The sequence below is a fragment of the Pongo pygmaeus genome, chromosome 10, assembly GCF_028885625.2.
Source record: "Pongo pygmaeus isolate AG05252 chromosome 10, NHGRI_mPonPyg2-v2.0_pri, whole genome shotgun sequence".
In the NCBI taxonomy this organism is placed as follows: domain Eukaryota; kingdom Metazoa; phylum Chordata; class Mammalia; order Primates; family Hominidae; genus Pongo; species Pongo pygmaeus.
This window is the reverse complement of record NC_072383.2, coordinates 111,520,821-111,547,866: the sequence shown is the minus strand read 5'-3', so window position 1 is coordinate 111,547,866 and position 27,046 is coordinate 111,520,821. Positions and strand designations below refer to the sequence as shown.

General features: G+C 46.3%; 1 protein-coding gene across 4 annotated transcripts in view; it reads right to left on the bottom strand.

Annotated features, from left to right (window-relative positions):
• RPH3A (rabphilin 3A) overlaps positions 1 to 27,046 on the bottom strand; it is a 330,865-nt gene that overhangs the window by 29,176 nt on the left and 274,643 nt on the right. For all 4 annotated transcript variants that reach the window (XM_054443937.2, XM_054443938.2, XM_054443939.2 and 1 more), the window contains 6 exons: positions 24,716 to 24,862; positions 6,723 to 6,852; positions 5,424 to 5,507; positions 3,669 to 3,834; positions 2,468 to 2,506; positions 2,226 to 2,372 (listed from right to left, as the gene is read on the bottom strand). In XM_054443937.2, the coding sequence (XP_054299912.1) occupies positions 2,226 to 2,372; positions 2,468 to 2,506; positions 3,669 to 3,834; positions 5,424 to 5,507; positions 6,723 to 6,852; positions 24,716 to 24,862 (713 nt within the window). The remainder of the gene's footprint in view (positions 1 to 2,225; positions 2,373 to 2,467; positions 2,507 to 3,668; positions 3,835 to 5,423; positions 5,508 to 6,722; positions 6,853 to 24,715; positions 24,863 to 27,046) is intronic.

Genomic DNA, 27,046 nt, shown 5'->3' with positions numbered 1-27,046 from the left:
CACAAGGAGATGCCACTACACACCACTGGGATGACAATTATTAAAAACAAAAACAAAACCCAGAGAATAACAAATATTGGTGAGGACATGGAGAAATGAGATCCCTTGCGCATTGTTGGTGGGACTATAAAAATGTCTCAGCCACCATGGAAAACAGTATGGTGGTTCCTCAAAAAATTAAACACAGAATTACCATATGATCCAGCAACTTCACTTCTAGATATATACTCAAAAGAACGGAATGCAACAGATATTTGTACGTCAGGCACACAATGACATCATTTACAACAGCTAAAAGATTGAAACAACCCAAACTCCCATTGATGGGTGAATGGATAAACAAAATGTAGTCTATATAATATATATATACACACACACCACTATATATATGTATATATACATGTATATACATATATACCTCTATATAAAGTATATGTACTGTGTGTATATACACTATATGTATATAATATACAACATATACTATATATTGTATATTATATATTATATATACTATGTTTCTATATATTCTATTGTATATATATGTATACTATATTATGTGTGTATATATGTATACTATATAAATACACAATAGAATATTGTGTATTCTTAATTTATGCCCAGTGTTCCATTATTGGAACGCTAAGCTTGTAGGAGTTACTTATATCCTACTGCTCAAAGTCACCGTCAAGGTCTGATTTTTCACACAAAAAAATTGCAACCTCCAGCATAATGGGTTAAAAAGGAAAGAAATTCTGACACATGCTACAACACGGGTGAACCTTGAAGACATTATGTTAGGTGAAATAAGCCAGTCATGAAAGGACAAATTCTGTATTATTCTACTGATACGCAGTACCCAGAGTAGTCAAAACCATAAATACAGAATCAAGAAGAGTGGTTACGAGGGGCTGGGCAGAGAGAAGAGGGTGGAATTATTTAAAGGATACAAAGTTTCAGTTTGTAATGACAAAAAAGTTCTGCAGATGGATAGTGGCATGGTTGTGTAACCGTGTGAATGTACTTTACACCACTGAATTGTACACATGAAAATGGTTAAAATGGTAGATTTTATGTTACATATATATTACAATTAAAAAATAATTTTAAAAGGCATCACCAAAAGAAATTTTACCTCTGGAAGAGAAAAGAAAAAGTACAGGCTTTGATGTTGGACATATATGGAATTAATTCTCATTCTAACCAATTATCCGCTGTGTGACCTAGGGCACGTGGTATCACCTCTCTGAGGCTCAGTTTCTCCATTCTGTAAAATGCGAATAACAGAAGTCTCATATGTGGAGTTTGGAGTTGTGGCGAACATTAAATGAGATAATATATGTAAAAGAACTTGAGACGGCATTTGACACATAGTAAACACTCTACAAACATTTCATGATGTTGAGGATCTGAGAAATTCCTCTGCCTCCGTTCATCTGAACCATAGGTTCACTGTCAGGGGGAGGTCTGGGCAGATGATGAAGAACAAGGTACGTGCCCAGCTCTGTTGCCAATAAGAGGAAGTGAAGTGCTAAGCTACAAACACACAATTCAGGAAGAGAAGGCCAGATGTCAACATGGGACATAAATATTCAGCCAATCTGACTTAGACCCAGACACAGCCCTTTCCTGCAAAAGAAATGAAGCCACTCTGAGGTCTCAGACAAGGGGCTATGGAACAAAGATGTTCCAATGTGATAGACATTTCCTTCAAAGTCCTGTGCTCAATGACTCCTACCAATGGGTACTCTTACCAAATAAACTCACCATGAGTGAGGCCAGAAATGTGAGGTACCCAATACGAGCACCTGTCAGTGACATCCTGGCCATGCTGACCTATGCCATATGCCCAGACAGCAGAGGCCATTGCCAAGGGGAAACTTGGAGAGATCTTTGAGAGTGAAGCATCCTTACTTTGTTTGAAGCCTAGGGGTATTTTTCCCCCAGGGTTTTTTTTTTGAGGAGGGACAAAAAAATCATGTTTTCTGACATACGGTATTACAGCAAGAAAAGGATCTAACCAAAATTACGGATGTCTAGAGCCAGAATTGTTTCTGAATCCTGTCTTTCCTCTACCATAGACTAGAACCAGTATCTAGAATAGAACATGGCACACAGTAGGATTCAATAAGTGCTGCATAAGTAAATGAATAAAAACACAGTTCCCCTCATTCTTTTTGAGTCTCCCTATCCAGAGAACTGTCTCTGGATTTGCCCATCTTGCTCACCTGCTGGGCTCCGGCTGGAGTCTCCAGCACCCCCGCTGTGGTCCCAGCTCTCTGAATCCCGGCTAGATGAGCTCATTCGTGCCTCAGAGGCCCTGCGCACGGGAGGCCCATAGCTTCCTCGCCCAGGAGCAGAGGCCGGGTCAGGGCCTGGAAAGAAGAGCATGAATTGAATAGAGAAAGGGCATCGAGGGAATTAGGTGAATTCCTGTCTCAAATGAAAAAACAGAGTCAGCAGAACCCACCTGTCTTCTGACCTGGGCCCCTCCTATCTTCACTGTCACCTGGAGAAAGAAAACACAAATTATGAGGAGTACTGGTTTTCTGGTGTCTGGAAAACCAGTACTTAAGAAGCCTACAAAGGGGTTCATTGACTATTGCCTAAGAATATGTTTTAAAAATTAAAAGTCTTTCTTCCAACCTCCTCTTTGATCTAGCTCCTGTTTACAATTTCACATTTTTTTTTGCATGCACAAATGCATACGAGCATACACAGGCTTTATAAAGAACAATTGTGCTATGCAGCCTTTTCAGCCTAGAAGAACTAGGAAGAAGGAATCTTTTAGTGGTGAAAACTGGGGACTCGGGGATGCTATATATGTATGTTGACAATTTGGTGATTCTCTGCAAGGAGTAGAAATTGCTCTTGCCTTGAAGAAAACATTTATTGAATGCCTTTTAGGTGGCAGGCATTGTGCTAAGGGCCTTGATAAGTTATCTTATGAAAAACGCTGTACCCTTCCTTTCAGAAGTACCACCTGCACTCAATCTGGAATTGTCATTTAGTCCAGATTTTACCACTTAGCGTCAGTTGAAATTATTGCAAGGGCTTTATCTGGTCAGTCCTACTGGTCTGGTCCAACTAAAATGTACTTTTACTATTGTTGCTTTTTAAAATTTTTACTGTTTTGCTTCTCCCTCCTAATCGTTTTAATAATTAATCATAATACTTGGATAATAGTGATAATGTCAATAGTAGCAATTTAGTAGCAGTAATTTTCTTTTACTGATTTCCTTCTATTCATCTTTCACTTTTAGTTAGTCCAAATCAGACTTGCTTATGGATAGTAGGAGAAATATCAGGGTCCAGGAAGGCCTTCTCAGCAAGCTGAGTATTCTCCCAGGCTCCAGTGTGATCTTGGTGGTGAAAGTCTCTCTCAGTTCCTAACTTTAATTTCTACCTCTTTTACACTAGATATTCCACCACGGATGACAACGAAGCCTCTGGGCAGCTTGGCATTGCCGGAGAGTTCCCTGCACTACCCTCTTGATAAGGATTTATGGTGAATTATGAAGGAGATATAGGAGTCCTAGACCCAAATCCAGAAGCTGACCATGCAACAACTGGGTAGAAACACAGACATGATGTCAGGCCACCCTCACTCAGGTAGACCAGTTGGCTAAGATCTGTCCTTGGTCCTGAAAGAAGCACGTGTTTTGTCCTACCTCGAGCTGGAGCCCGGGCAGGGTGCTTGGGCTCAGGAGCAGGCTGTTCAGGGGCAGCAGGCTCACTGACAGGCTGCTGGGGCTTGGTCTTCTTTATAGGCATAGGCTGTGGGAGGACCTGTTTGGGGAAGCCTTTGAAGAACCACGCTCCAGAACGCTTCCATACCTGAGGGAGGAGAGACAGGGATTGAAGATGTGGCAGCCAAGCGCTGCTGCTCTTACCTTCATGAGTGCCCATTTTTATCTTTCCTCCCCATCCAAAGCACATTGACACAATAGCCAGCACACTTTTCTTATTACTACAGAGCCCTGCACAATTCATATTTATTCAGCCCATCCACCCTGAAAACTCAGTAGAAAGGGCTTGAGTTTACCCATGAAGAAAGTGGAGTTTGGATGGAGAAAGCGGAATATCCAAAATCTTAAGGACTGGTCCAACAGTACACAGCCAGAGAATGGAAAAACAAGGGCTCAACTCCAAGTCTTCCATCTCTTAAATGTGGCATGCTCTCCACTACACTGGTTGTTGTGAAGAGGGTGATCTACCGACAACTTCCCCAAGACCTCTGGCCTTTCTCCTGGCCCTGTGGGTCAGGACAGAGCAGCACACCTAGGACAGTGTGTGAAACATCTTCCAGTGCCCTGTCAGATTCATTCTCCACCCTGCTCTGTGCCCCAGGAGGCTGACCAGTATGGACTGCACTAACTGGACTCCACCAAATAAACCTTGACCTCTGTCTTCAGGTTTAATTGGTCAAGGAGAGCACCAGGGATTACAATAAAGCCTCTTGAAAGCTTGGATTGCTGAAGAGTTCTCTGGGCAAATAAAGAGTTTGTAGCAAAGAGGAGGGTGGGACTATGGTATTTATTTCCTTGGCTCCCCCCAACCCACTGCTAGTTGGACAGTGACTGCATTCCTGTTAGGCTACACCTATCTTCCTGTCTGGTAACCATTCCCTCCTCTATCTCTTCAGTCTTAGAAGGGGAAACAGCAACCCTGTTTTTGCTGGTGCTAGGGTGACTCGTCAACCCTTGCTGATTCCTCTTAGCTCTGCCCAGACCTTTGTCAATAACACCTTCATCAAGCCCTTGATTATCCTACTGAAGTTTGCCAATGCTTTCCTGCCAGGCCGCTGACAGAAACTGAGGAGAACATGGTTATTGAAACATGGTTTCAAAGGCAGGACTCTGCAGCAGTGGGTGGGGGATGAAGAAATTGGGAGAAGGAGAAAGGACTTAATTGGGGTAAGATGAGTAAGAAGCAGGACTGGGGAAGAGAAGGATGCCATGGGAGAAAGAAAGAGGGACAAAGTAAAGAGAAATTGCCAAGAAAAGGGTGTGAAGATATGAGAAACAACAAAATGAGGAAAGGGGAGAAAAAAAGCAGTAAGGATTAGAGGAAGAAAAGGGCTTGAACAAGAGGAGAGTGTGAGGAAAGAAAAAAATGGAAATAAGAAATGGAATAGAGAGAAAGGAAAGATGTTGGGAGAGGAAGACCCATAAGTTGAGAAATGGGGTCAAAGAAAGAACAGAGGCCAGAGGGCGATGAACAGAGAGGGAAGAAGAGAGGATGGGAAGGAAGAAAAAAAGTCACAGAAGCAGAGGAGGAGAAAATAATTCATCCAAATACTCTGAGGTTGTTCTGTCAATGTTCACTGCTGAGCTGGGTCCTTTCATACAAACCTCTTATGGCACCTCTTAAGCTGGCCAAGAAAGGAGGGTGATCTAGGCACCAGATGGGACCAGGGCACTCACCTCCCTCTGCTCAATGCAGATTTTGCAGAGCCACACAGAATGCAGGCGGTTGTTGGTCTCCACTCCGCACTTGGTGCAGACGTTCTGTGGATGAAACACAGCCAACACACTCAGATGGGCCGTGCTCATGGGAGGCATGGCAATGTAGCCCCCCACTTTCTCTTGGTGGATGTAAAGAGGAAGAACTTGCCTCCATTTCTCACACTTCCTTCTATGAGCAAGGCTAGTTAGAATAAAACTCCAATTTGAGTCTTGTTTCCAATAATAAGAACTTGAGTCATTCCCAAGCACTGGATGAAGGAATTCTTTAAGAGTCCCTGTGGGAGCTGAATTTTTATCATCCACACTGGGGAGATCACTGACATACTTTTTTCTAAAGAGGAATGACCATATATCCATTTTGTGTCTTAATTTATTTCCTTTTTATTTCCAAAACAGACCTGAGACAACCTAGACAACGACTAGAAGTTTAACTCCCCAAGGAGAAGAAAATTATCTGAGAAAATGCCATGGCTGTGTGATGGAATACTATAATTTTTATTGAGTTTCCTGGAAGTTAAGACAAGTAGGAAAACTTAATGGGTCACGAAATTCTTGCTATCGAGTTGACTGGCAAGTTTTTCAGAATAAACTTTTCACAAGATTTCATTCTACATGTCAAATGTGACATCAAGCTGGAAATGATGACATTATAGATGTCTCCAGCTGGGTTGTTCAACTGAACTCTTGGAGTCCGGCAGACCCCAGGACAGTTGTATCTCTGCTCCCAAACTGTCAAGTGCAGATAGTTTAAGGAAAGGTTAGAGGGTGAACAGAGTTCAGGATGACTCCCCTTTGAGGACAAATGCTTTGGAAGCTAAATGATTCTAACTTGGCTTTCTAAGTTTCTTGTATCATAACCCAGGATACAAGAAAACTGAAAGCATTCCACATACACACAAGTATAAACCTATGCTTAGCATGCTCTTTAAACCGACACATAACTTGCTAAGGTACAACCAGGATACCTGCAGCTCAATCGTTGCTCATGTCCTGCCAAAGGCTCCCTAGTTCACCCTGGATGGAGCTCAGCTCTAAGAGACAGAAGGATCAGAGTGTCTTCCAGGGAGGAACCAGGATCAGGGTTACCTTGGAAGACAGTAGGGCATGGAGGCATCCCAGAAAAAAACCATATCCTGGCAAGTGATCTTCAAGATCCAAGCTCTACCCCCAAGACCCAGTGACCCCTACAGCTGGAGCCTAGGACTTTCCCCTCTGCAGGTGCTGCACAGGGAAGAAGGGAGAAGAGGATGATGGTACCTTCTTACAGTCCTCACATACTACACAGGCAGAGCCCAGCATGCCCAGCTGTTCTCCACACAGTATGCAGCGGTTCACCCCATCCCCAGCAACGTTCTTCCTCATGTTTTCTAGGCGGTCCACCAGGCGCCTGGAAGCAGAGACAAGGTAAATAAGGACCTTGTAGGACTGGGGACCACCAGCATACCCCACAGTGTCAGGTTGATAGTCTTCACCTTCTTTGAGTCATATGCTGTTGTGCGTCTGATGACAGTTGTGAACTCTTCCCCAGGAAAAGGCACATGCACATAAAATTCTGATGCATTTTCAGAATACCAAAGACCCCCCTCCCACACCCCTCAAAGTCCCATCTATTCTACTGACTTTGGATTAAGAACCTTATCTAGTCCTTTCTATCTCCTGTCACTTCCTCCCAGAAACTGCCTTCTGAGCGCTAGATTTATTTAGATCTATTTATCTGTCTCCATGATGCCTTTACTTGGATGTCTTCATAGGCATCTCAAACTTACCCTTTCAAACTCAACTTTTCATCTTGGCTGCTCTCCATCTCCAGCTCCAGCAAACCTGCTTCCCAGTCTTGGGAAATGTCACCACCATGTACATACTTGCTCAAACCAGAAACCCCGTGGGGCGGGGGGGGGTCTTCCTTGACCCCCTCCTCTCCTGACATTCAATGACCCAACCAAATTCTTGGGCTCCAGCCCAGACCAACTGAATTAGAAATTCTTCCCTGAAATTGTCAAGTGCAGACAGTTTAAGGAAAGGGTAGAGGGTGAACAGAACGCAGGAAGACTCCCCTTTGAAAATGAATGTCCTGGAAGCCAAATGATTCTAATTTGGCTGGATAGAGATCCAGCAATCTGTATTTTATAAGTCCTCCAAGGTATCCTGATGCATGCTCAAGAATGGCTTTGAGAATCATTGCTCTAGTTACACTGATCTTTCAGTTTCAGTTCTGTCTGCCTCAGCATCAGAGCACATTCAGTTCCTTGTGTAACAAACACACACATTTGTGATCTCTGTCTGTCTCTCTCTGTTGCATACACACACACACTTTCATATTTTCCCTGCCTACAGTATCCATTTTTTTGAAAGAGTCTCGCTCTGTCACCCAGGCTGGAGTGCAGTGGCGCGATCTGGGCTCACTGCAACCTCTGCCTCCCAGGTTCAAGCAATTCTCCTGCCTCAGCCTCCTGAGTAGCTGGGACTATAGGCACACACTGCCATGCTGGGCTAATTTTTGTATTTTTAGTAGAGACTGGGTTTCAGCATGTTTGCCAAGATGGTCTTGATCTCCTGACCTCGTGATCCACCTGCCTCGGCCTCCCAAAGTGCTGGGATTACGGGCGTGAGCCCCTGCGCCTGGCCTGAGTGTGCTCATTCTTTAGAATAGCACTCCCTCTTGAGAGCCTCCTCTGACTACCAATTTTATTCACTCTACTAGCAACCTGGTACTTCCTCATAGCACTGGTCACCTTTGGAATTAACTACAGGGATTATCTGCATTAAATAATTAGCTGATTGTGAAACAATCTCTGGTTTGTTGCTGGGCTATGACTTCCCCGGGGCCAGGCACCTTGTCTGTTCTGTTCCCTGCTGTGTGCCCAGTGCTGGATCCGTGCCTAGGCTGTAGTGAGGATTTGTATATGCTGGTTGAATCAATGAATGAATGAGAGCAGCTCACTCCCCACACATGTATCTAGCAAAAGTAAGCACATTGAGTGTCAAGTCATGCATAATAACAGCTTACACTTCGGTGATACTCACTATATGCTTAGCATGGGATGAAGTGCATTGCCACCCACTTCCAGGAGGGAGGCACTACTATTTATGCCATTTTACAGGTGAAGAAAGTGGCACAGGGAAGTCAAATGACTTATCCAAGGTCACACAGCTAGGAAGTGGCAGAGCCAACACTAGAACCCATAACTGGGCATGGTGGCTCACGCCTGTAATCCCAACACTTTGGGAGGCCAAGTTGGTGGATCACCTGAGGCCAGGAGTTCCAGACCAGGCTGACCAACATGGTGAAACCCCATCTCTATTAAAAATACAAAAAAATTAGCTGGGCCTGGTGGTGCGCATCTGTAGTCCGATTTACTCGAGAGGCTGAGGCAGGAGAACCGCTTGGACCCAGGAGGTGGAGGTTGCAGTGAGTTGAGATTGCGCCACTGCACTCCAGCCTGGGTGACAGAGCGAGACTCTGTCTCAAAAAAACAACAACAAAAACCCTCTAGAACCCATGTTTCATATGCATGACCCTAGCACTTCTTAAGTTTAACGTGCATGCAGATGACACGGGGATCTGTCAAAATGCAGATTCTGAAACACCAGGTCTGAGGTGAGGCCTGAGGTGCTACATTTCTAGAAAGCTCCCAGGTGGTGGCACATGATGCCACTGGTTTCAGACCACACACTGAATGACAACTGTAGCATCCTGTTTCCACTTCCGGTTTTTTTTTGGGGGGGTCACTTCCCACCAGCTTGAAGTCATCTCCTTGCCCATCCCTCAAATGAGGACTCCCTCCAGACACACAGCCAGTGAACCCAGATAGAGCTGGACCCCACCCACCCCTCCATGGGCTGGGTCCCAGCTGGGTACATACATGGCAGGGGAGAGCCGATGGGAGGGACTTGGGCGTCACAGCACCCAGAGGGCCCTTGGTAGCCCTGCCTGGCAGGCACCTAATGCTGACTCTCCCCACGGCCCTCGTCGCTCCTGCCACACCCTCAGAGTGCTCTGTGTTACAGTGCCATAAATAGCAGCTTCTCCCTTTGTGTTCCATTCGAGAGAGGTGCTGCCCTGCCCAAGGAAGAGCCAAAGGCAGCCTGCAGGCTCTGGAGCCTCCGCTGTGACCCAGATTGCACAGAACCGCTTGCGGAGGCACCATGCACAGAGCTGAAGGCAGCACGCTCTTCTCAATTCTTCCTCATTTTCCCCCCACCCACACCCCATCTTCCCTAGAAGTTATTTCTATAGGATGATGGGAGGGGGCAGGAAGCAGGAACAAGCTCCCAGTCCATGGTCTCAGAACTCCTGTAACAATAGTAGCTGGTGTTTACTGCGCACTTACTATGTGCCAGGCACAGATTTTTATTTAAATTTTATTTTCTCATTTTATTTATGTAGTGTTACTATTATTTTTAGAGATAGGGCCTTGCTCTGCCACCCAGGCCAGAGTGCAATGGAGTGATCACAGCTTATTGCAGCACTAACCTCCTGACTTCAAGTAGTCCTCCTGCCTGAGCCTCCCAAGTAGCTGGGACTACAGGCATGTGCAACCATGCCCGGCTAATTTTTTTTGGGGGGGCGGGGACTGAGTCTCACTCTGTGGCCCAGGCTGGAGTGCAATGGTACGATCTCACATGCCTGGCTAATTTAAAAAAATTTCTTTTGGAACGATGGGGGTCTCACTATGTTGCTTAGGCTGGTCTCAAACTCATGGTCTCAAATGATCCTCTTGTCTTAGCTTCCCAAAGCATTGGGATTACATATGTGAGCCCTCCACAGGGATATTCTTTTTTTTGTGTGTGTGTGTATTTTTTTTTTGAGACGGAGTCTTGCTCTGTCGCCCAGGCTGGAGTGCAGTAGTGCAATCTCGGCTCACTGCAAACTCCGCCTCCCAGGTTCACGCCATTCTCCTGCCTCAGCCTCCTGAGTAGCTGGGACTACAGGCGCCCGCCATCGTGCCCGGCTAATTTTTTGTATTTTTAGTAGAGACGGGGTTTCACTGTGCTAGCCAGGATGGTCTTGATCTCCTGACCTCATGGCCTCCCAAAGTGCTGGGATTACAGGCGTGAGCCACTGTGCCCGGCCAGGGATATTCTTAATGACTCCTCCCAGTCACACTAGAAGCTAAGGATTACTTTTGTTTCCATTTACTACATGAGAAAACTGAGACACAGAAAGGTTAAGTGGTTTATGCCAGTTACACAGCTAAGAAGTGGTGAAAGCTGGGACTCAGACCCAGGCAGTCAGCTCCCAAGTCCCTGTTCTCAGCTGCTACACCATGCTGCTGTGCACACAGCCACGTGCCATGTACAGCCATGGGGATCGCCTTGAACAGGCCAACTTCCACTCTGCTCGATTTCCCTGCCTTTCCCTCACCAAGGGCCCCTGAATCATTAGCAAGCACCAAGCTGCTTATATGCAGTTACCCTGGCTGGTTCTAGCCCATCCACCTCTCACTGCCCGAGGTTGGGACAAGATACCCAACCAATGCTCCATCACTGTGTTTCCCCAAAGAACCCTCAACGTGCAGTTGACAAATCTTGATTTTAGCCTGGACTTTTGCCTCTCTGGACTTCAGTTTCCTCATCTGGAAAATAAGAGGCATTGGGTTGCATCGGTGGTTGTCAAACTGTGCTTCATTGTACCCCGAGGGTTTCATAGATCCAGTTCAGGGGCCAACCTCTGTGGCAGCATGGTGGGAGAGAATTTGAGGGGTTACCACACCTCATTCCATACAGAACATGTCTGCATTGATCTCTTTTGTTTGTTTGGACTGTTGAATCAGATTTCCTTTAGAAAGTTGGTTCCAGGGTTTTAAAAAAACAGTTTGAAGTTGACTAGAGCTGTTAAACATCAGGATGCCTTTCAATGCCATAGAATTATAAAATTTTATGAGACAACGAAGTGGGCTCATGGAGGCGGGGGATGGCAGTTGCATGGGGACATTTTTCTTATACACAGTTGCTCCCAACTATTTTCACCTTCATCAACCGCCTTAGTCTGAAAATAGATTGTGTTCTTCTCACTCTACCATTGGGGCTCTCAGACCACAGAGAGAGTGGGCCTCTTGCCTGGGTCACTCAGCCACAGCTAGAATCTAGTTCTCTGTTTCAGTCAATCATCTTTGCTTTCCATGAATCTCCACAGCCTCCTGCCTCATGCTGAGCTTTGCCAAAGAAGCTCAGGAAGAGGGCATGGGACAAATCCAATTCTAAACCGCAGTGTGCTTTAAGGAAACTTAAAAGGGTTTTCTGCCTCTTCCTGGAAAATGAAGGCTGTGGACTTGCTCGTCACTTGCAAACCCACGCTGCAGCCTCCCCACCTAGTGCCTGCTCCTTTCACCATTAACTCCTGGACGCCAAAAGGCCTCACGAACACACGTTATTCAGGGAGTGTCTCATTAGCTCCTATCAGCAGCAGCAAATGGCACAGAAATGCAACAGAATTAAGATCATTACTCAGATGTCTCAGCTCAGGGACCCTCATTATCCATGAATTTAATACAGACCAATAAAGAGGATGCGTGTGAGGTGGGGACACGCAGATCTTCCTTCTCCCTCAGAAGATTGAGAATGAGCAGGGAGCTTCCTGCAGCTCAAATGCTGGAGCCACAACATGGAAGACCCCAACAGCTTAAGACTTTAAACTAGGAAATAAAACTTTGCAAAAAGCCAAGTCAAAATTGGGTCATGGTGGACCATGTGTCACAAGTGGGTCTTTATCCTGGTGATAAAACATTTCAGCATCTTCACCCCAGAAGAAAGATGTGTCTTTACCAGTCTTGGCAGGGAAGCCCTAGATGTGTATGGGAGACACTCTCTACCCTCACTGCATGTCAATCAGCCAGTGTGAAGAAAAACGCCAGTGCCCGGCCCTGACTCTAAACCTTCTCAGCTATGGATCTAATTCTGCCTGGATATCAGAATTTAAGCATGAAGTCCTGTTGAAAGCCACTGTGTGGAGGGAATGTTCCCAAAATGTATGGTCTATCTAGATCACCTGGGGAGAATGTTCAATATTCAGAGAATAATTCTATGGGGTTGGGGGAGGCCTAGGAACCTGCATTTTAAAGCGACTCCCTGTTTGAATCTGCTGGTGAATTCCTGGCTACACTTTAAGACATAGGAAAGGAGGTGGTGAGGCACATCCCGTGGAAACACACTCTTCTTGCTGTGTTAAGTGGGAAAAAAGCAAAAACCCAGAGTGCAGGATTGTGAACAGGGTGTGAGTTTGGGTTTGAAACGTGCTCACCTGAATATCTCCATTGTGTGCACTCAAATATGTATATATACATCAGGAAGGAAACACACCAAGATATTCACAGCGATAATCACCAGGCAGTGAGGGGTTATGGGTAATTTTTACTGCCCTCTTTAATGCACCCAACTAGCTGGACTCCTCTATACTTTCTTGACTTTCTTAAAATGAACATGTATTACTTTCACATCAGAGAAGAAAGTGCATTTTTGAAGATCATGTGGCCAATGGTTAAAAGCCACGGGTTTGAATCCTACCTCTTTTCCAGTCAATGACCTTGAAAAAACCTCTTCCAATAAGAGGGGTTAGATGAGCTGCAGCTCAAGTTTCCTCTCATGTGCAGCATTCCGGATTCTCAGATCCTGAGACAGAAACGTTGAGATTTCTCCTTTTTTTTGAAATGGAAGGACCCTTGATGACTAAGGGTAGACCCTGTCTGCATTGGCTGCCTGGTGTTATTTGCCTGCCTGGTTTTGTTTACCTATCTAATGTTTCCATCCCTTTCTCTCACATTAAGTGCCCAATTAGCTGAACCCTGTAAGTGGCTGACACTCACTACTATGTCTTTACTTCCCTGATTAACTTTATGATGACTACGCACACCTGACATCCTGGGAACATCCATCACCAGGCTGGGTGCTTAAGGTGAGTTGTTGGTTACTCAGTGAAGTCAGATGGGCACATCCCAATTCCCAGGATGCTCCCAGAGGCATCAGGAGTATGTCCCCTCCTCTGGGCACCAACGGATGGCCTCTGGAGGTGGTGGGAAGCAGGTTCCCAACGTGGTCTGGCCTCGCCATCCCAATGGAGGCAGACGGGCTATTCACTCACTTGACAAACATGTATAGAGCACCTACTATGTGCCAAGTAGACTGTGAGGATCCAACGGTAGCAAAACAACAAGATCACTGCCCTCGTGGAGCTGGCGTTCAAGTGAGAGATCGGACATTGTTTAAAAAATCACACAAATTGCCATAATCATCATAAGTCCTCTGAAGGACAAGTATGAGCAGCTATGAGAACTCACAAGAGAGTGACAGGAACAGTCAGGATGGGTCCTCAGCACGTGCGAAGGAACAGCATGTGCAAAGGAAGTGAGAGGTGCTCAGCATGGCTGGGAGGCTGAATGGTGGGAGATGAGGCTGGAGAGATGGCAGGGACCACTCCATGCAGGGTCTTGTATTGAAGAGTGATGGGACAGCATGCAAGGGCTTTCAGTGGAGGAGACTCAACCTCCCCCCCACCACCCGCCTTTTTTTTTTTTTTTTTTTTTGAGACAGGGTCTGGCTCTGTCACCTGGGCTGGAGTGCAGTGGCTTGATCATAGCTCACTGCAGCCTCAAACTCCTGGGCACAAGCAATCTTCCCACCTCAGCCTTTCAAGTAGCTGTGACTACAGGTGCGTGCCACTACGTCCAGCTATTATTTTTTATTTTTTATAGAGATGAGGTCTCACTATATTGCTCAGGCTCGTCTTGAATTCCCGGGCTCAATCAAACAATCCTCCCACCAAAGCCTCCCAAAGTGCTTGGATGACAGGTATGAGACACCACGCACAGTCCCATCTAGAGACAACACCTGGACAAATGAATGGAGCCCTTGGGAGGCTCAGTGCAGTGAGAGTTTCAGATGCTGCAGCTGTTCCAGGTAGAATGAAGCAGGCAGGTTTCTGGTCTTTCTCTACACATGGAGCTGAGCAAGTCTTTTGAAACTACAAAGTTGGTCCAAATGGGTCTAACTCAGTGGTGGTAAAAGAGCATATCAGGAGGGCCACAAAATGCCATTGCATGCCAGCAGGTTTCGAGGAATCACTCTCTATTAGCTTTCTGTGGCTGCTGGAACAAATTATCACAACTTAGGGGCTTAGACCACATACATTTATCTTAACAGCTCTAGAGGTCAAGGCTAAAGTCGAGGCATTGACAGGGCTTCATTCTTTCTGGAGGCTCTAGGAGAGAATCTGTTCCCGGGCCTTTTCCAGTTTCTAGAAGTCAGCTGCATTCTTTGGCTCATGGCCCCTTCCTCCATTTTCAAAACCAGCAGTAGGGCATCTTTTAATCTGTCTGTGACTCTGACCTTCCTGTTCCCTCTCATAGGAAACCTTTGTTTCCTATGGGGTCTACCTGGATAATTCAGGATAATCTCCCCATCTCAAGATTCATAACTATCACATCTGCAAAGACCCTTTTGCCACTGGAGGTAACATATGCACAAGCTCCAGGGATTGGGATGTGAACATTTTGGGGGAGGCCATTGTTTTGCCTGCCACGCCCACATTTTTGCCCCATCAGTCACAAGAGCCTGATTTGGGTCTGAATCCAACTTTAGCTCTCCTCTGCAGAACTATTCCTCCCTGACTGGCTGTGGATGTCAGGCAAGCCAAGCTTTTGACTCTGTGAGGTTCCAATCACTTTCTTCAGGTGTTTACATGCAGTCCCAAGAAAGCGTAGACTCCCTATACACAGGCATGCCAACACAGACACAGACACACACACACCCCTGCAGATGTGCACACTTTCAGGATTTAGCAGGAAGCAATTATGATGCAGGGGTTGGGGTGCCAATTCTGGAGTGAGCTTGCCTGGCCCCATATCTGGACTTTGCTGCTTCCCAGCTCTGTGACCCCAGGAAAGCTCCTTAACCTTTCTGAGCTTCAATTTCTTTATCTGTAAGTTAGGGAAAACAAAGCCCTTAGCTTCCAGGATTGTTGCAAAGATAAAATGAGATAGTGTTTGTAAAATGCCCCAAACATGGTAACTATTCAGTAATGGTTGCTGCTAGTTATTTATTCTGGAAATTTGTGGCTTTTATACATCCCTGTACTCACATTTTTTCTGGGTAACCAAGATGCTATCATCTGCCTGTGAAGTTTATCTTTCTAAAGCTTTTAAAGGGGCTACATTGATTAGAAATTTATAGGATTCAAGTGCCTATCTATCTCTAAACACACACACACACAGATGACACAAGCACCCACACATATATACCCACAGGCACGCCTGTAGAGGCATGTGTACATACGGCTATGAGTACACATGCACACACACACACACACATGCACATGTATGATGAGAACCCACATGCAAGAATACACTTTTACATGCATATCTGTACACACTGTGCTCTTACAGAGAGATCAGATCCAATCAGCTGCCTTCTTTGAGTAAGGTCATAAGCCCAGTGGAGGACCGACCTCTGCTTATTTCTGATGCTCAGCCTCCCACAAAAAGCCGAAACTGACCTCAGAAACATTCAAGTAACTACTTTTGAGCTTTCCCGTACTGCTGCAACATCTTGATGCATGTCGAGGAAAAGGTTAATGGATGTACAATTGTACCAGAAAGTAGGCTTCATGTGGTGTGCAGCAGAGCCTGGGAGAGACACCCTGCACCCTGCTTGCCCCAGTGTGATGGGTTTATGTGCCAATCTCTGAATCAGCAGAGGAAATGGCTAAAAGCTGGGGTTCCACCAACTGATGGGATGGAGCCAGAGCAGCCGCCTTTAAAAGCAGTGGTTGACCACGATTTCACCATTCAGAAAAATGCAGCAAAGTGGGAAAGTGGGTACGATGTCATGTTGTCCCTCTCTGTCTCTCTCTGATTTTTGCCTCTTTCTCTGTCTTTCTGTCTTTCTCTCTCTCTCTCTCTCTCTCTCTCTCTCACACACACACACACACACACACACACACACACCACACACCACACACCACACCATCAATTCCAGAATCCCTGCTCGCTCTTCACCTCACCCTAATTGCCAAGTAGGGGGATATTACTGTTGAGTTTATTAAAGTTGGCATTTCTGAAGTCAAAATTGGACCATCTGCTGTCAATGGGGAAATGGCTGCTCTGATGGGGGCTGGCCTGAGGCTCTAATGCCAGGGTCTCTCAGGAACCTGTCCTTAAATGACTGAGCTGCTCCATCAGGAAGACACACACTGCCATGCAGGGCATGTGCATTTCAGACTCATTAATTCTCCCTGTTGTTTGTTACTGTCACCACCTGGGAAGCCCTAGATCTCAATCTGTCTCCTTGAGGGATTGGTGAATGGGATTCCTGCCTGGGCCTCAGCGCTTTGGGGAAGGAGGTCACCTCTGTCGAGAGTCGGAGACGAGGGAGCCAAGAGAGAAAGACCACTGGAGGGCTCAGCTGGGCTAGTGCAGTCCATGCTGGGCAAGGTGCTGTGTCATGACAAACCCAGGAACAGCAACAGTTGTGGTTGTTGTTTCTGAGTGCTTACTGTGCCAGGTGCTGTGCTAAGTACTCTATATGCATTGTTTTCCTTAAGCCATCAACAATCTGGGAGAGAAGCTCTATTATTCACTCTCATTTTACAGATGGGGAAACCAAGGCACACAGATGGGAACTCACTTGCCCAAGTGTACACAGCTCAAGGGTGGAAGAGCTGGATTTGGAAGTTAGGTCCAGCTGCCCAGATGCTAGAAGAATGAAATCTTTGTTTCATGTCAGTGCTGATGATTGGGGTTCTTTCTGACCCTTTTCCCTGCCCTTTCCTGTCATGGAAAATAGAGTTGGGAGAATGTGGTGCTGAGGCCTGAAGGGAACAAGGGTCACTGTGGTACAGAGGAATGAACTGCTCAACTGAATGAAGAAACATATGAAATGATCAATTAACTTCAAGAAATGTTTGAGATACCCTGTAATTATTGACTTCTCCGAATCCCTGAAATCTTCCATCAATTGCCTTTCCCACCTGTACTCCCCAAAAGCAATAGGATAAAGTGGAAAGACAGATTCAAGTTCAAAGTCTGGTTTGGCCACATAAAGGCTGTGTGCCTCTGGGCAAGTGGCTTAACTTCCCTGAGCTTCGGTTTACTCAGCTGTAAAGCAGAAATGATTGTCTGTCTCTCAGTGAGGACATTATGAGGATTAAAGGAAATATATGATATTTAAAAGTTCCTAGCACAGGGCTTGGAGATAAATGTTTGTTTCTCTATGGAATAGCAGAATAGGAGCCTAATTCTGCAGCCAGCCAGCCCAGATTCATAATCCCAGTCCCCACCACTTATTAACTGTGTGACTGTGGGCAAGCTGCTAAACCTCTCTGTTCTTCAGTTTCCTTATCTGTGAAATGGGAATGATTGTAATATGTTCTATTGCATAGGATTCCTGTGAAGATTACATAAATGAATCTACATAAAGCTCTGAGCACAGTGCTGGCACATGATGCCAATAAGAGTGGTCTGTTGTGATTATTTTGCTAGAAGTTGAGCATTACTGCAAGAAAAATCACAGTCCATTTCATCTCCATTCCTTCTCCACCAACAAAAGGGCTAGAGCAGTGGTTCTCAGCAGGGGGTGACTTTGCCCCTCCGGGACACTGAGCAGTGTCTGGAGACAGTTTTAGTTGTTGCAACTGGGTAGGGAGTTAAACCAGGCATCTTAGAGGGTAGACACCAGAGATGCTGCTGAACAGTCTACAATGCACAAAACAGCCCCCACACAAAGAATTATCTGTCCCGAAACATAAACAGTGCTGGACTTGAGAAGCCCTGGGCTAGAGGGATTTGAAGACTATCCTGTCCAACTTCCCATTTTACAGATGAGGTCAGGGAGGCCATGAGGCAGGCTGTAAGGGTAAAGTGATTTGATAAGCATCTTGGTTGGGTTTATGGTTCACTTAGTATGCATTATTCATTCAACATGTATTTCTTCTCTCTTTTATGGCAGGCATCAAGCTAATCAAGGAATCCAGAAAACTTCTATTTTGATCTTTTTTTTTTTTTTTTTTTTTTTTAGACAGTCTTGCTCTGTCACCCAGGCTGGAGTGCAGTGGTATGATCTAGGTGGCTCACTGTGACCTCTGCTTCCTGGGTTCAAGCAATTCTCCTGCCTCAGCCTCCGAAGTAAAAAAATCTTTGCTTTGCTATGAAAAAAGAAAAATCCCCCAAATGTCTTGACTGGGTTAAGTCACTTTCCTTAATGTGTTGCATGTCTTTTTTTTTTTTTTTCTTTTTTTATTTGAGACAGAGTCTCGCTCTGTCACCCAGGCTGGAGTGCAGTGTCACGATCTTGGCTCACTGCCACCTCTGCCTCCTGAGTTAAATGATTCATGTGCCTCAGCCTCCCGAGTAGCTGGAATTACAGGCATGCACCACCACACTCAGCTAATTTTTATATTTTTAGTAGAGATGGGATTTCACCATGTTGGCCAGGCTGGTCTCAAACTCCTGGCCTCAAGTGATCCACCCGCCTCGGCCTCCCAAAGTGCTGGGATTACAGGCATGAGCCAGTATGTCCAACCATATTTTCATCTTATACAAACAGATTCTGTAACATATTAGGGCTAGCTGGACATTGGAAAAAGCACTGGTCCAATCCCTGAGAAGACTGAGGTACTACTCAATAATCCCCAACACTGGAGGGTTCAGAGTCCCCCCAAACTTGATAAAATCTATGTTTCTTGAGAAAAAAATGCACATAGACACCTGCATAAATATGTTGATAATATCAGAATGCCCCCAAGTCCCTGACTCCCATCCATAGAATGTTTAAGACTTTAGGTTTAAATGCAGGAGAGGAGTCCTCCCTTAGAAAGAGGAGGGTATGACCTGGCTTATGGTCGGCTTGTCAAGCCATAGGACAGATGTCTGCCTAATTAGATAATTAGACATAGCAAGTTCCAGGCATTATTACTCACTTCTCCCTCTGTCCATATTTTGGAAAAAATATATGCCAAAAACACAGGGGAAGGTGGAATCAAGATGGGAAGGTGATAGGGGTGCGACAGATCCTGTCAACAACAAGTCTCTCTGACTTCCTCCTCCATCATGGCGTCTGGATGCCAAGGTTAAGGACAAATCCTAATTACTTTTTTGGGCCCATCTGTTTAGGGAAGCTGACCTCGAATGGAAGCCACCCAGCTGCCAGTCCCTTCACAGGCAAGATATGTGAGCAAATGCCTTTGAGAGGCTCTGGACAGAGAGAAATATAATAAGGATAAAGAGGGCCTTACCAACGCCAGGGAGAGAGGTGGAAATGCAAACCAATTTTGGAGGCAAATGTCTAATTCCAAACTTATTACATTCTAAAAGTCCTGTGAGTAACCTAGGTGTGGCTTTGCAACTTACAAAGGGGCCCTTTTATGCTCAGGAGAAGTGCTCAGCAGCCACGTGTGTCTAGCCTGGCACCTCTAGCCACTGCTGATAGGATGAGGGGCGGGCATCTAGGGCGAGCTAGGTCAATCAGAGTTCCTTCCCTAGGAATTTGGAATTTAGACTAAGAAGAGCTATGAAAACTGGGAGGCTCTAGCTAGCGTGGCTATATTTTCTAATATGTGGGATGAGGAGTAGGCCTTTTATGAGGCTAGGCTGTGTTCTTGTCCTCAGATCCCTGGAGATATCTCTGAACCCTTATATTAAATTTCTTTTTCTACATAATGGGATAAAGATAGCCACCAATAATGCCTTCCTCCTCTGCCTGCACATGTCATTTATCACATGAGGAGATAGGATCTATTTCCTGTCCTCAATAGAAAGTGATGGAAGTGATACCCTGCCAGTTCCAGACCTAGCTGTTAAGAGACCGGGCAACACCTATCTTTGCTCCCTTGGCATCCAACTGCCATGTAAAGGAGCTCAGGCCAGACTAATGAATAAGGAAGGATGAAATGCAAAGAGAGGGGCTACCTGAAGAGCACCAAGGTACAGACAGGGGAGTAAAGCTTTCTTGCACCTTCCAGCCCAGCCCAATCACTGGCTGAATGCAGCTGAGTAAGCAAACCCAGCCCACGTCCCCTGGAGCAGAAAACCTGCCCAGCAGAGCTCTGTCTGAATCCTTAACCCATAAAATCATGAAAATAATACACTGTTGTGCTCTAAGCCACAGAGTTTTGGGTGGTTTTTTATATTGCAATAGATGACCGAAACAACCTAGCTGGAATTAGTTTCCTTTCTTGTAAGCAAAGTGTCCTAACTAATATAGAAAATCTGTAGCAGTTGGGCATGCAAAATAAACTCTGAAATCCCACTTGGCACTTATATAAGAAATGTGGGGGCAAAATGAGGTTGGTTAATGAGTTTTTCTTCTGGCCATCCTCTCTCCCTCCTGGGAAGCTGAAGAGAACAGAGCTGGGTTGTGAACCGAGTGGTGAGTGAAGATTTAGATTCCTCCTGGCAGAAGCACATGAGCTCCATGGAATGAAGCTGCTCTGGGTTGCTGCGCATGGCCTGGGGCTCCCTGGGACAGCTAACTCCTGCAAAACTGCCCCAGGGAGGCAATGCTTCCTGGTAAGCCTGAAGGCATTTCTCTCCTGGAACTCTCAGAACCACAGCAGCATGCAGACTAGTTCTGGCAGCTTTGGAAGATAAAGACAGGTTAATAAGAGCTGGAAATAATAACTGGGCCAGCACAGAAAGGGTTTCAACTTCCAGCTCTCAAAATGTCCCCTCCAAACCTGAGTAATTAAAATTTCCATGTTCTGCAGAGCCTAGGAATTTGGGAACACGTCTTCAGGAAAAACCTCTCAGACATTTAAGAGCATAGTTCCGAGAGTCAGCCAAATAGGGATGTGTACCTTGCCTGCATATGACCTTGGGCAAATGACCTAAACTCTCTAAGCTTCAGTTTCCTCACCTGCAAAATGGCGATAATAATAGCTTACTTGACAGGGTTGAGAGGAGCAGTTAATGAGTTAATTCATATGAAGTTTTTAGACACAGGCTTGGCACATACATAGTAAGTGCTTAATAAATGGCATCCATCATGATGATTATTTATCATGTTTATTGACAGTGATTTCCTAACTCTCCCAGATAGCTTTCACTCAGGTAATAGAAAAGAACACTCAGCATCATGGGGCTGATGTCTGGACCCAGTAAGGGACACAGCTACATCGGCGATTTTAACATAGAAGGAGCTCATTTACTCTGAGAGGTACAGCCAGCAATAGGGTGTGAGGTCCCTCACCAGACACCCCCAAAATACTGTAGAGTCTGAGCAGGAAGAATCCTGAGAAAGAGACTGAGTCATGTGATGGGTGGGGAAACTGAGGTCCCAAGAGCTCACTAACTGAGATCCTCATGTTCTGCAGTGGGAGCCCCAGTTAGCACCCCCATTTTCAGTTTGGCTCCATGTCTGATGTTGCACTTGGCTTTCATCTGACTCTTCTCTGATCCCCTCCCAGGGAAGTGTGGGTGGAACAGGAATCAGGGCAGGTTTGAGCTTATAAGACACAAATAGCATTGGGTTTGCCTCTGGCGATGCTACCAGCAAGGGCTGGCTGCAGGAAGGGCGCTGTGGAACAACCACAGCCAGAATCTTCCGGGACTGTCCTCCCCACTCTGGGAAGCCAGGCAGAAAACACACTGTCTCAGCAAAGGGACATTCTGTCACCAAAGACTTGGCCCAAGCTCCCCTGGAAGCCTCTCAAATCTCCTTCAGGGGAAGCCAGGGGCTGCTAGAATTTCCGAACTTGCCAAACAGGAGTCTCAGGGCAGACTTCTAGAACAAAGGCTTCAGCTAGTGTCAAAAATCAGCTTTCTCATTAAAAACAAACAAACCTCACCATTAAATAATTGCCACTATTTATTAAGCATGTACTTTGTACAAGGCACCACAATAATCCTTTGCATGCTAATTAAATACTCACTCAGATGCATGTGATCATGTTATCCCCATTTTGCAGGTGAGGAAACTGAGGCACAGGGAGGTAAAGTGGCTTATCTAAGGGCATGCAGCGGGTACGTGGCAGAACTGGAATTTGGACCCAGGTCTCCCTGACTTTGCAACCCCAGCTCTTAACCACAATGCTCTGCCACCATGTCACCAGGCTGGTAGGGAGAATACAGCAGGGCATCGAAGATAAAACAGGGACCTCATTTATCCTGTTCTAGATCATTTAAGCTGGGGTCTGCTCAGTCCACAAGGACCTATTTAACCTGACCCCCAGAGGCAGCCCAGTGGCCATGTTGATACAACTGGGCTTGGCACGCCTGGCTGCAGTTGACTGGACAAGGGATAGTATCTGACATAAGCCAGTCAGAGTACTTTCCCTGGGAATTTGGACCCTGGATAAAACTATAAACCCCCAAGCCTCTTGGCCTCAGGCAATGTAGAAAGAAGTTGGGAGATGGCCTCATCTTCCATGTTCATTCATTCACTCAACAAATATTTTGCTGTGCACCTATTACGTACCAGGCTTTGGGAATATGGCAGTGAACAAAACCGGCAAAAATACCTACCCTTAGGAAACTTAATCTAATGGGGAGAGACGTACAATAGTTAAAGAAAATACGTAAAATATGAAATGTAATAGCTGGTGATAAGTGCCATGCAAGAAAAAGGTTGAACAGAGTTCTTGCTTTCACCGTTTACCTTTAACATACATATCTTTCCTTCCCTCATGACCGAGGCCCATCGTTGTATAAAGACACACACACATACACACACATGCACACACACACACACACACACACACTGCCAGTCTGGAGAACTTCCCACTCCTGAAATATCTTTTAAAAAGCTAAGCAAAATAAAAACCTAACCCCATAAGCAAGCCTCTCAGACCCATCCCCTTGGTGACCACCCGAGGAGGCTGACAGAGGGCCAAGTGTGAAGCTGACACATCCTATGGCAGGTGTTTGTCACTTGTCAACAACACCTCCGATTTCCCCAGCCTGCCCTGAGTGCAATTATCTGCAGAGGCTCAAATCAAAGGCATCCACTTCCTGCATCCCCGGAGCATCATTTTCCATCCAAGAACCTCGTTAACCCCCGGCTGAGTGTCTGGGTAGGGAGATCAGTGGGCACCTCAGTGCCCAAATCTGCTGTAAGCGGTTGGCAATGGCTGCCCCTGGCAGAAGGGCTTGGGGAGGGGCATAGGGTGGAGGTGGTGTCCCAGCATCCTGCCTTCCCATTTCCTGTTTGATATTTGGGTCTAGGAAGACCACTCCAATGGCCTGTCTGTATCCCGGCAGCCAGTCTCCATTTATACCAGGAGCCCCCCAAACACATACCCTCACTCCCTTCTCTCAGTCACTCCTCCCACCCTGATGATACCCCACATTTTCCCCCGTCCCCCGGCTCCAGCCCACACCCATGCCACTCCTTGCTCTCCAGTACTGTCCCTGCTCATTGATTTTGTCACTCTCTTCCACTCTTCACACATCCTTCTTATAAGCCTTGCTTCTCTCCCAAACATGTTTTCATGATCCCCACCCTCTGAGCCCCACTTTCCCCTCCTTCCTACCATTTTTTAAACACATAGTGTCACCAGAGCCTGGGTCAGGAACTGTGCATGCGTCACCTCAACGCTTACACGAGTCTTCTAGGATAATTACTGTTATTTCCCCCATTCTGCCAGTGAGCAAACTGGGGCTCAGAGAGGTCAAGCAACATGCCCAAGATCCACAGCAGGCAAGCGGGGAGCTGGCATGGGACCCCGGGTTCTTGGAGTCTGGACCCATCAGGTTAACCTCTGCTTCCTCACTCACACGCTGCCTGACTGTTACAGGACTGGTTTCTCCGATTGTCTTACGTAACTAATTTCAAACATGCTCTCTCTTTCACACACTCTTTTTTACCTACTCTCTGTCCTCCTAACCTTGCCTTCAGCTGTACCTTCTGACACCTACATGGCTCTCATCTCCAGAACACATCCCTATGCAGCTGTGATTAGCTGAGACACCTGATGCTCACACTCACCCCGCTTCTTGCAGCCTCCAATGACATCTCCTCTTTCCCTATCACAAGACCCCTCCCCCTGCGCCTTCTTCAATGCACCCGCAGCCAAGAACCTCCTCACTCGCAGCCCACTCTCTCCTCTAGTCCCTTTTCTCTTCTCCCAGCTCTCCCAACTCACGCAACAAAGATCCCATGTCTGCCAGTGGGGAAGGGGGTGGGGTGGGGAGGTGGCCCCGTAAGTCACAAATGGCAAAGCCCAGAGGCAGCCCAGCACACCCTGTTTGAGGCCAAAGCCCCGCTCCAGCCCAGCACACCCTCCTGCCACAGCAGCTCTGGGGTGAATGGGAAGTGTTAAGCCTCACCCGATTCGCTCCTGCTCCATCTCTTCCATTTTCTCAGCTCGAGCAATCACCCTGTTGATGATTTCTTTCTCCTCATCAGTCAGCTCTTCCTGCTTCCTCTGCCTGTCAGGCTGACCACTGGGGTCGATGGACCAGCCTGCCTGGAGCCTGAAAGGAAATTTGGGAAGGTGTGAGGGTGGACAGAAAATAGTAGTTCAAATTCCTGCCGGGAAACTCACTGTCTGGGAAACTGTGGGCAAAAGGATCATCTCTCTCAGAGCCTCAATCTGCTCCTCTGTGCAATGGGACACACATACTTCCCTCTTAGGCTTCTGATGAGTTTATATGCTATGTGCTTAGTACACAGTAGACATTCCATGACATTTTCAGCAAGCTCATGGAAACCTGGAGGGTAAAGATATTTCAGAAAAGATTCCAGAACAGTAGACTTCTACAACTGGAGTGGAAATGATTCAGGACAGGCAGTCTGAAGCCCTGGGTCTCAGGTTGACCACAGCATCTGCCTGGCAGAGAGATAGCTTTTGGGGGCCACAGAGTTTTTTAAAATAAGTTTAAACTGGTTGCCAACTAGGTTTCTAAAAATCTCTTGAATTCACACAAATGTCTAGATTTCCAGCCTCAAAGGCTCTGGTAACATTTCGGGTTCTATCTTGTGTTCTTTTTGACTTTTCTTTTTAAGCGAACACTGACATAACATCTATTGGTGCCCACATTACCTAATTATCTCTCACACGTGCCCACTGTGTGCCCGCATCAGCTTATTATCTCTCATGTAAGTCCCCCGTGTGCCTGCATTATCTCATTCAGTCCTCACATCACCCCTACAAGGCAGGGGCTGTTTGTGTCCCTATTTCCTGGTGAGGAGGCTGAGGCATGGAGAAATTAGAGCACTTGCCCAAGGTTACGTGGCTGGCAAGTGGCAGCGGCAGGATTCAGACCCGGGCAGCCTGCACATTTACCCTCCATGAGACGGAAAGAATGGGACCTGTGGCCCCGGCAATGGTTCAGAGAATCAGAGGCTGCTGGGAACAGAGTTAAGGCTGTGGTCTATGACAAATTAGTATCCTCTCCACTAACACCATGGTCCATGACCCAAGGCTCTGAGGTGCATCATTGGAGTGGAAGGCAGGGTTGAATGCCACTAGAAATTCCTGTCCCTATGAGGGAAAAAAATCAGGAACTCTGAATCCTCAGGAGCCAGCCCCCCATTAGCCGCCAGCCTTGGTCCCTTCTGCTGGCCTAATCACAGCAGCAGGCATGAAATTGCCTTTTTACATTGGAAATTAAAAGCCCATCTTCCTCCCTCCTCCCCGTCTTCTGCCATCCCCCCACCTTAGCTAGCTTGCTCTGAAGAGCAGAGGAGGAAGAGTTTGAAGGAAAAGGGAAGCAGATGTCCTGGGGCAAGTCTTGTTTCCAGAAAGGGAAGGAGGACGCGGCCCGGGGAAATTCTGGTGGAAACACATCTTGCTTTCCCACATGTGGCCTTGGATGGGACGCCTCTGGGATGAGCACATGATAACACTGCTCAAACTCCTTGCTCAGAACTCTCCAGTGGTGTCTCATTGACTTAGAATAAAACCCAGAATTAGGCAGAAGTGATGGTTGCACAACATTGCAAAGATACTAAATGCCACTAAATTGTATGCTTTACAATGATTACTTTTAGGGTGCGTGAATTTTACCTTAATAAAAATAAAATCCAGACTTCTTGCTTATTCTGCAAAGTCTTACCTGGTCTGTCCTTTACCTGCCCCTCTGTCCTCATTACCCCTTGCTCCCCTGGGTCACTAGGCTCCAGCCGCACTGGCCTCTCTGCTCAATCTTAAACACCAAAGTCTTCTTTTTGCCTCAGGGCCTTTGCACTTGCTGTTTCCCTTGCCAGGAACACTTACCTCCCTGGATCTTCCCTCTCATCATCCTGGTCTCAGAGACGCTGTCTTTGATCTCTCATTGCCCTGGTTCACTTTCTCCACTGCACCCATCTCTAGCTGAAGTTATCTTTTAAATTTTTTCTTGTTATATATTTATTTCCCCTTTATCTCCCACCAGAACATAGATTACAGGATGGCACGGACCTTATCTGGCCCTGGTTCTCTACTGTGTCCATGCATTTAGATCATTCTCTGACAGCAAGTACATAAAAAGAGTTTTTGAATAAGACCTGGTCCCTGGTGGCCAAAGGAGATGTTAAATGCCTAATTATACAGGTGATATGCAGGGAGACTGAAGCAATGGAGGTTACTCAGCCTAGAGATTGGGCAGAGCTTCTTGAAGAAGTGAGGAGAATTCACTGTGATCCTGGTAAAGATGAAGCTTCAGGGCCCCCTGTTT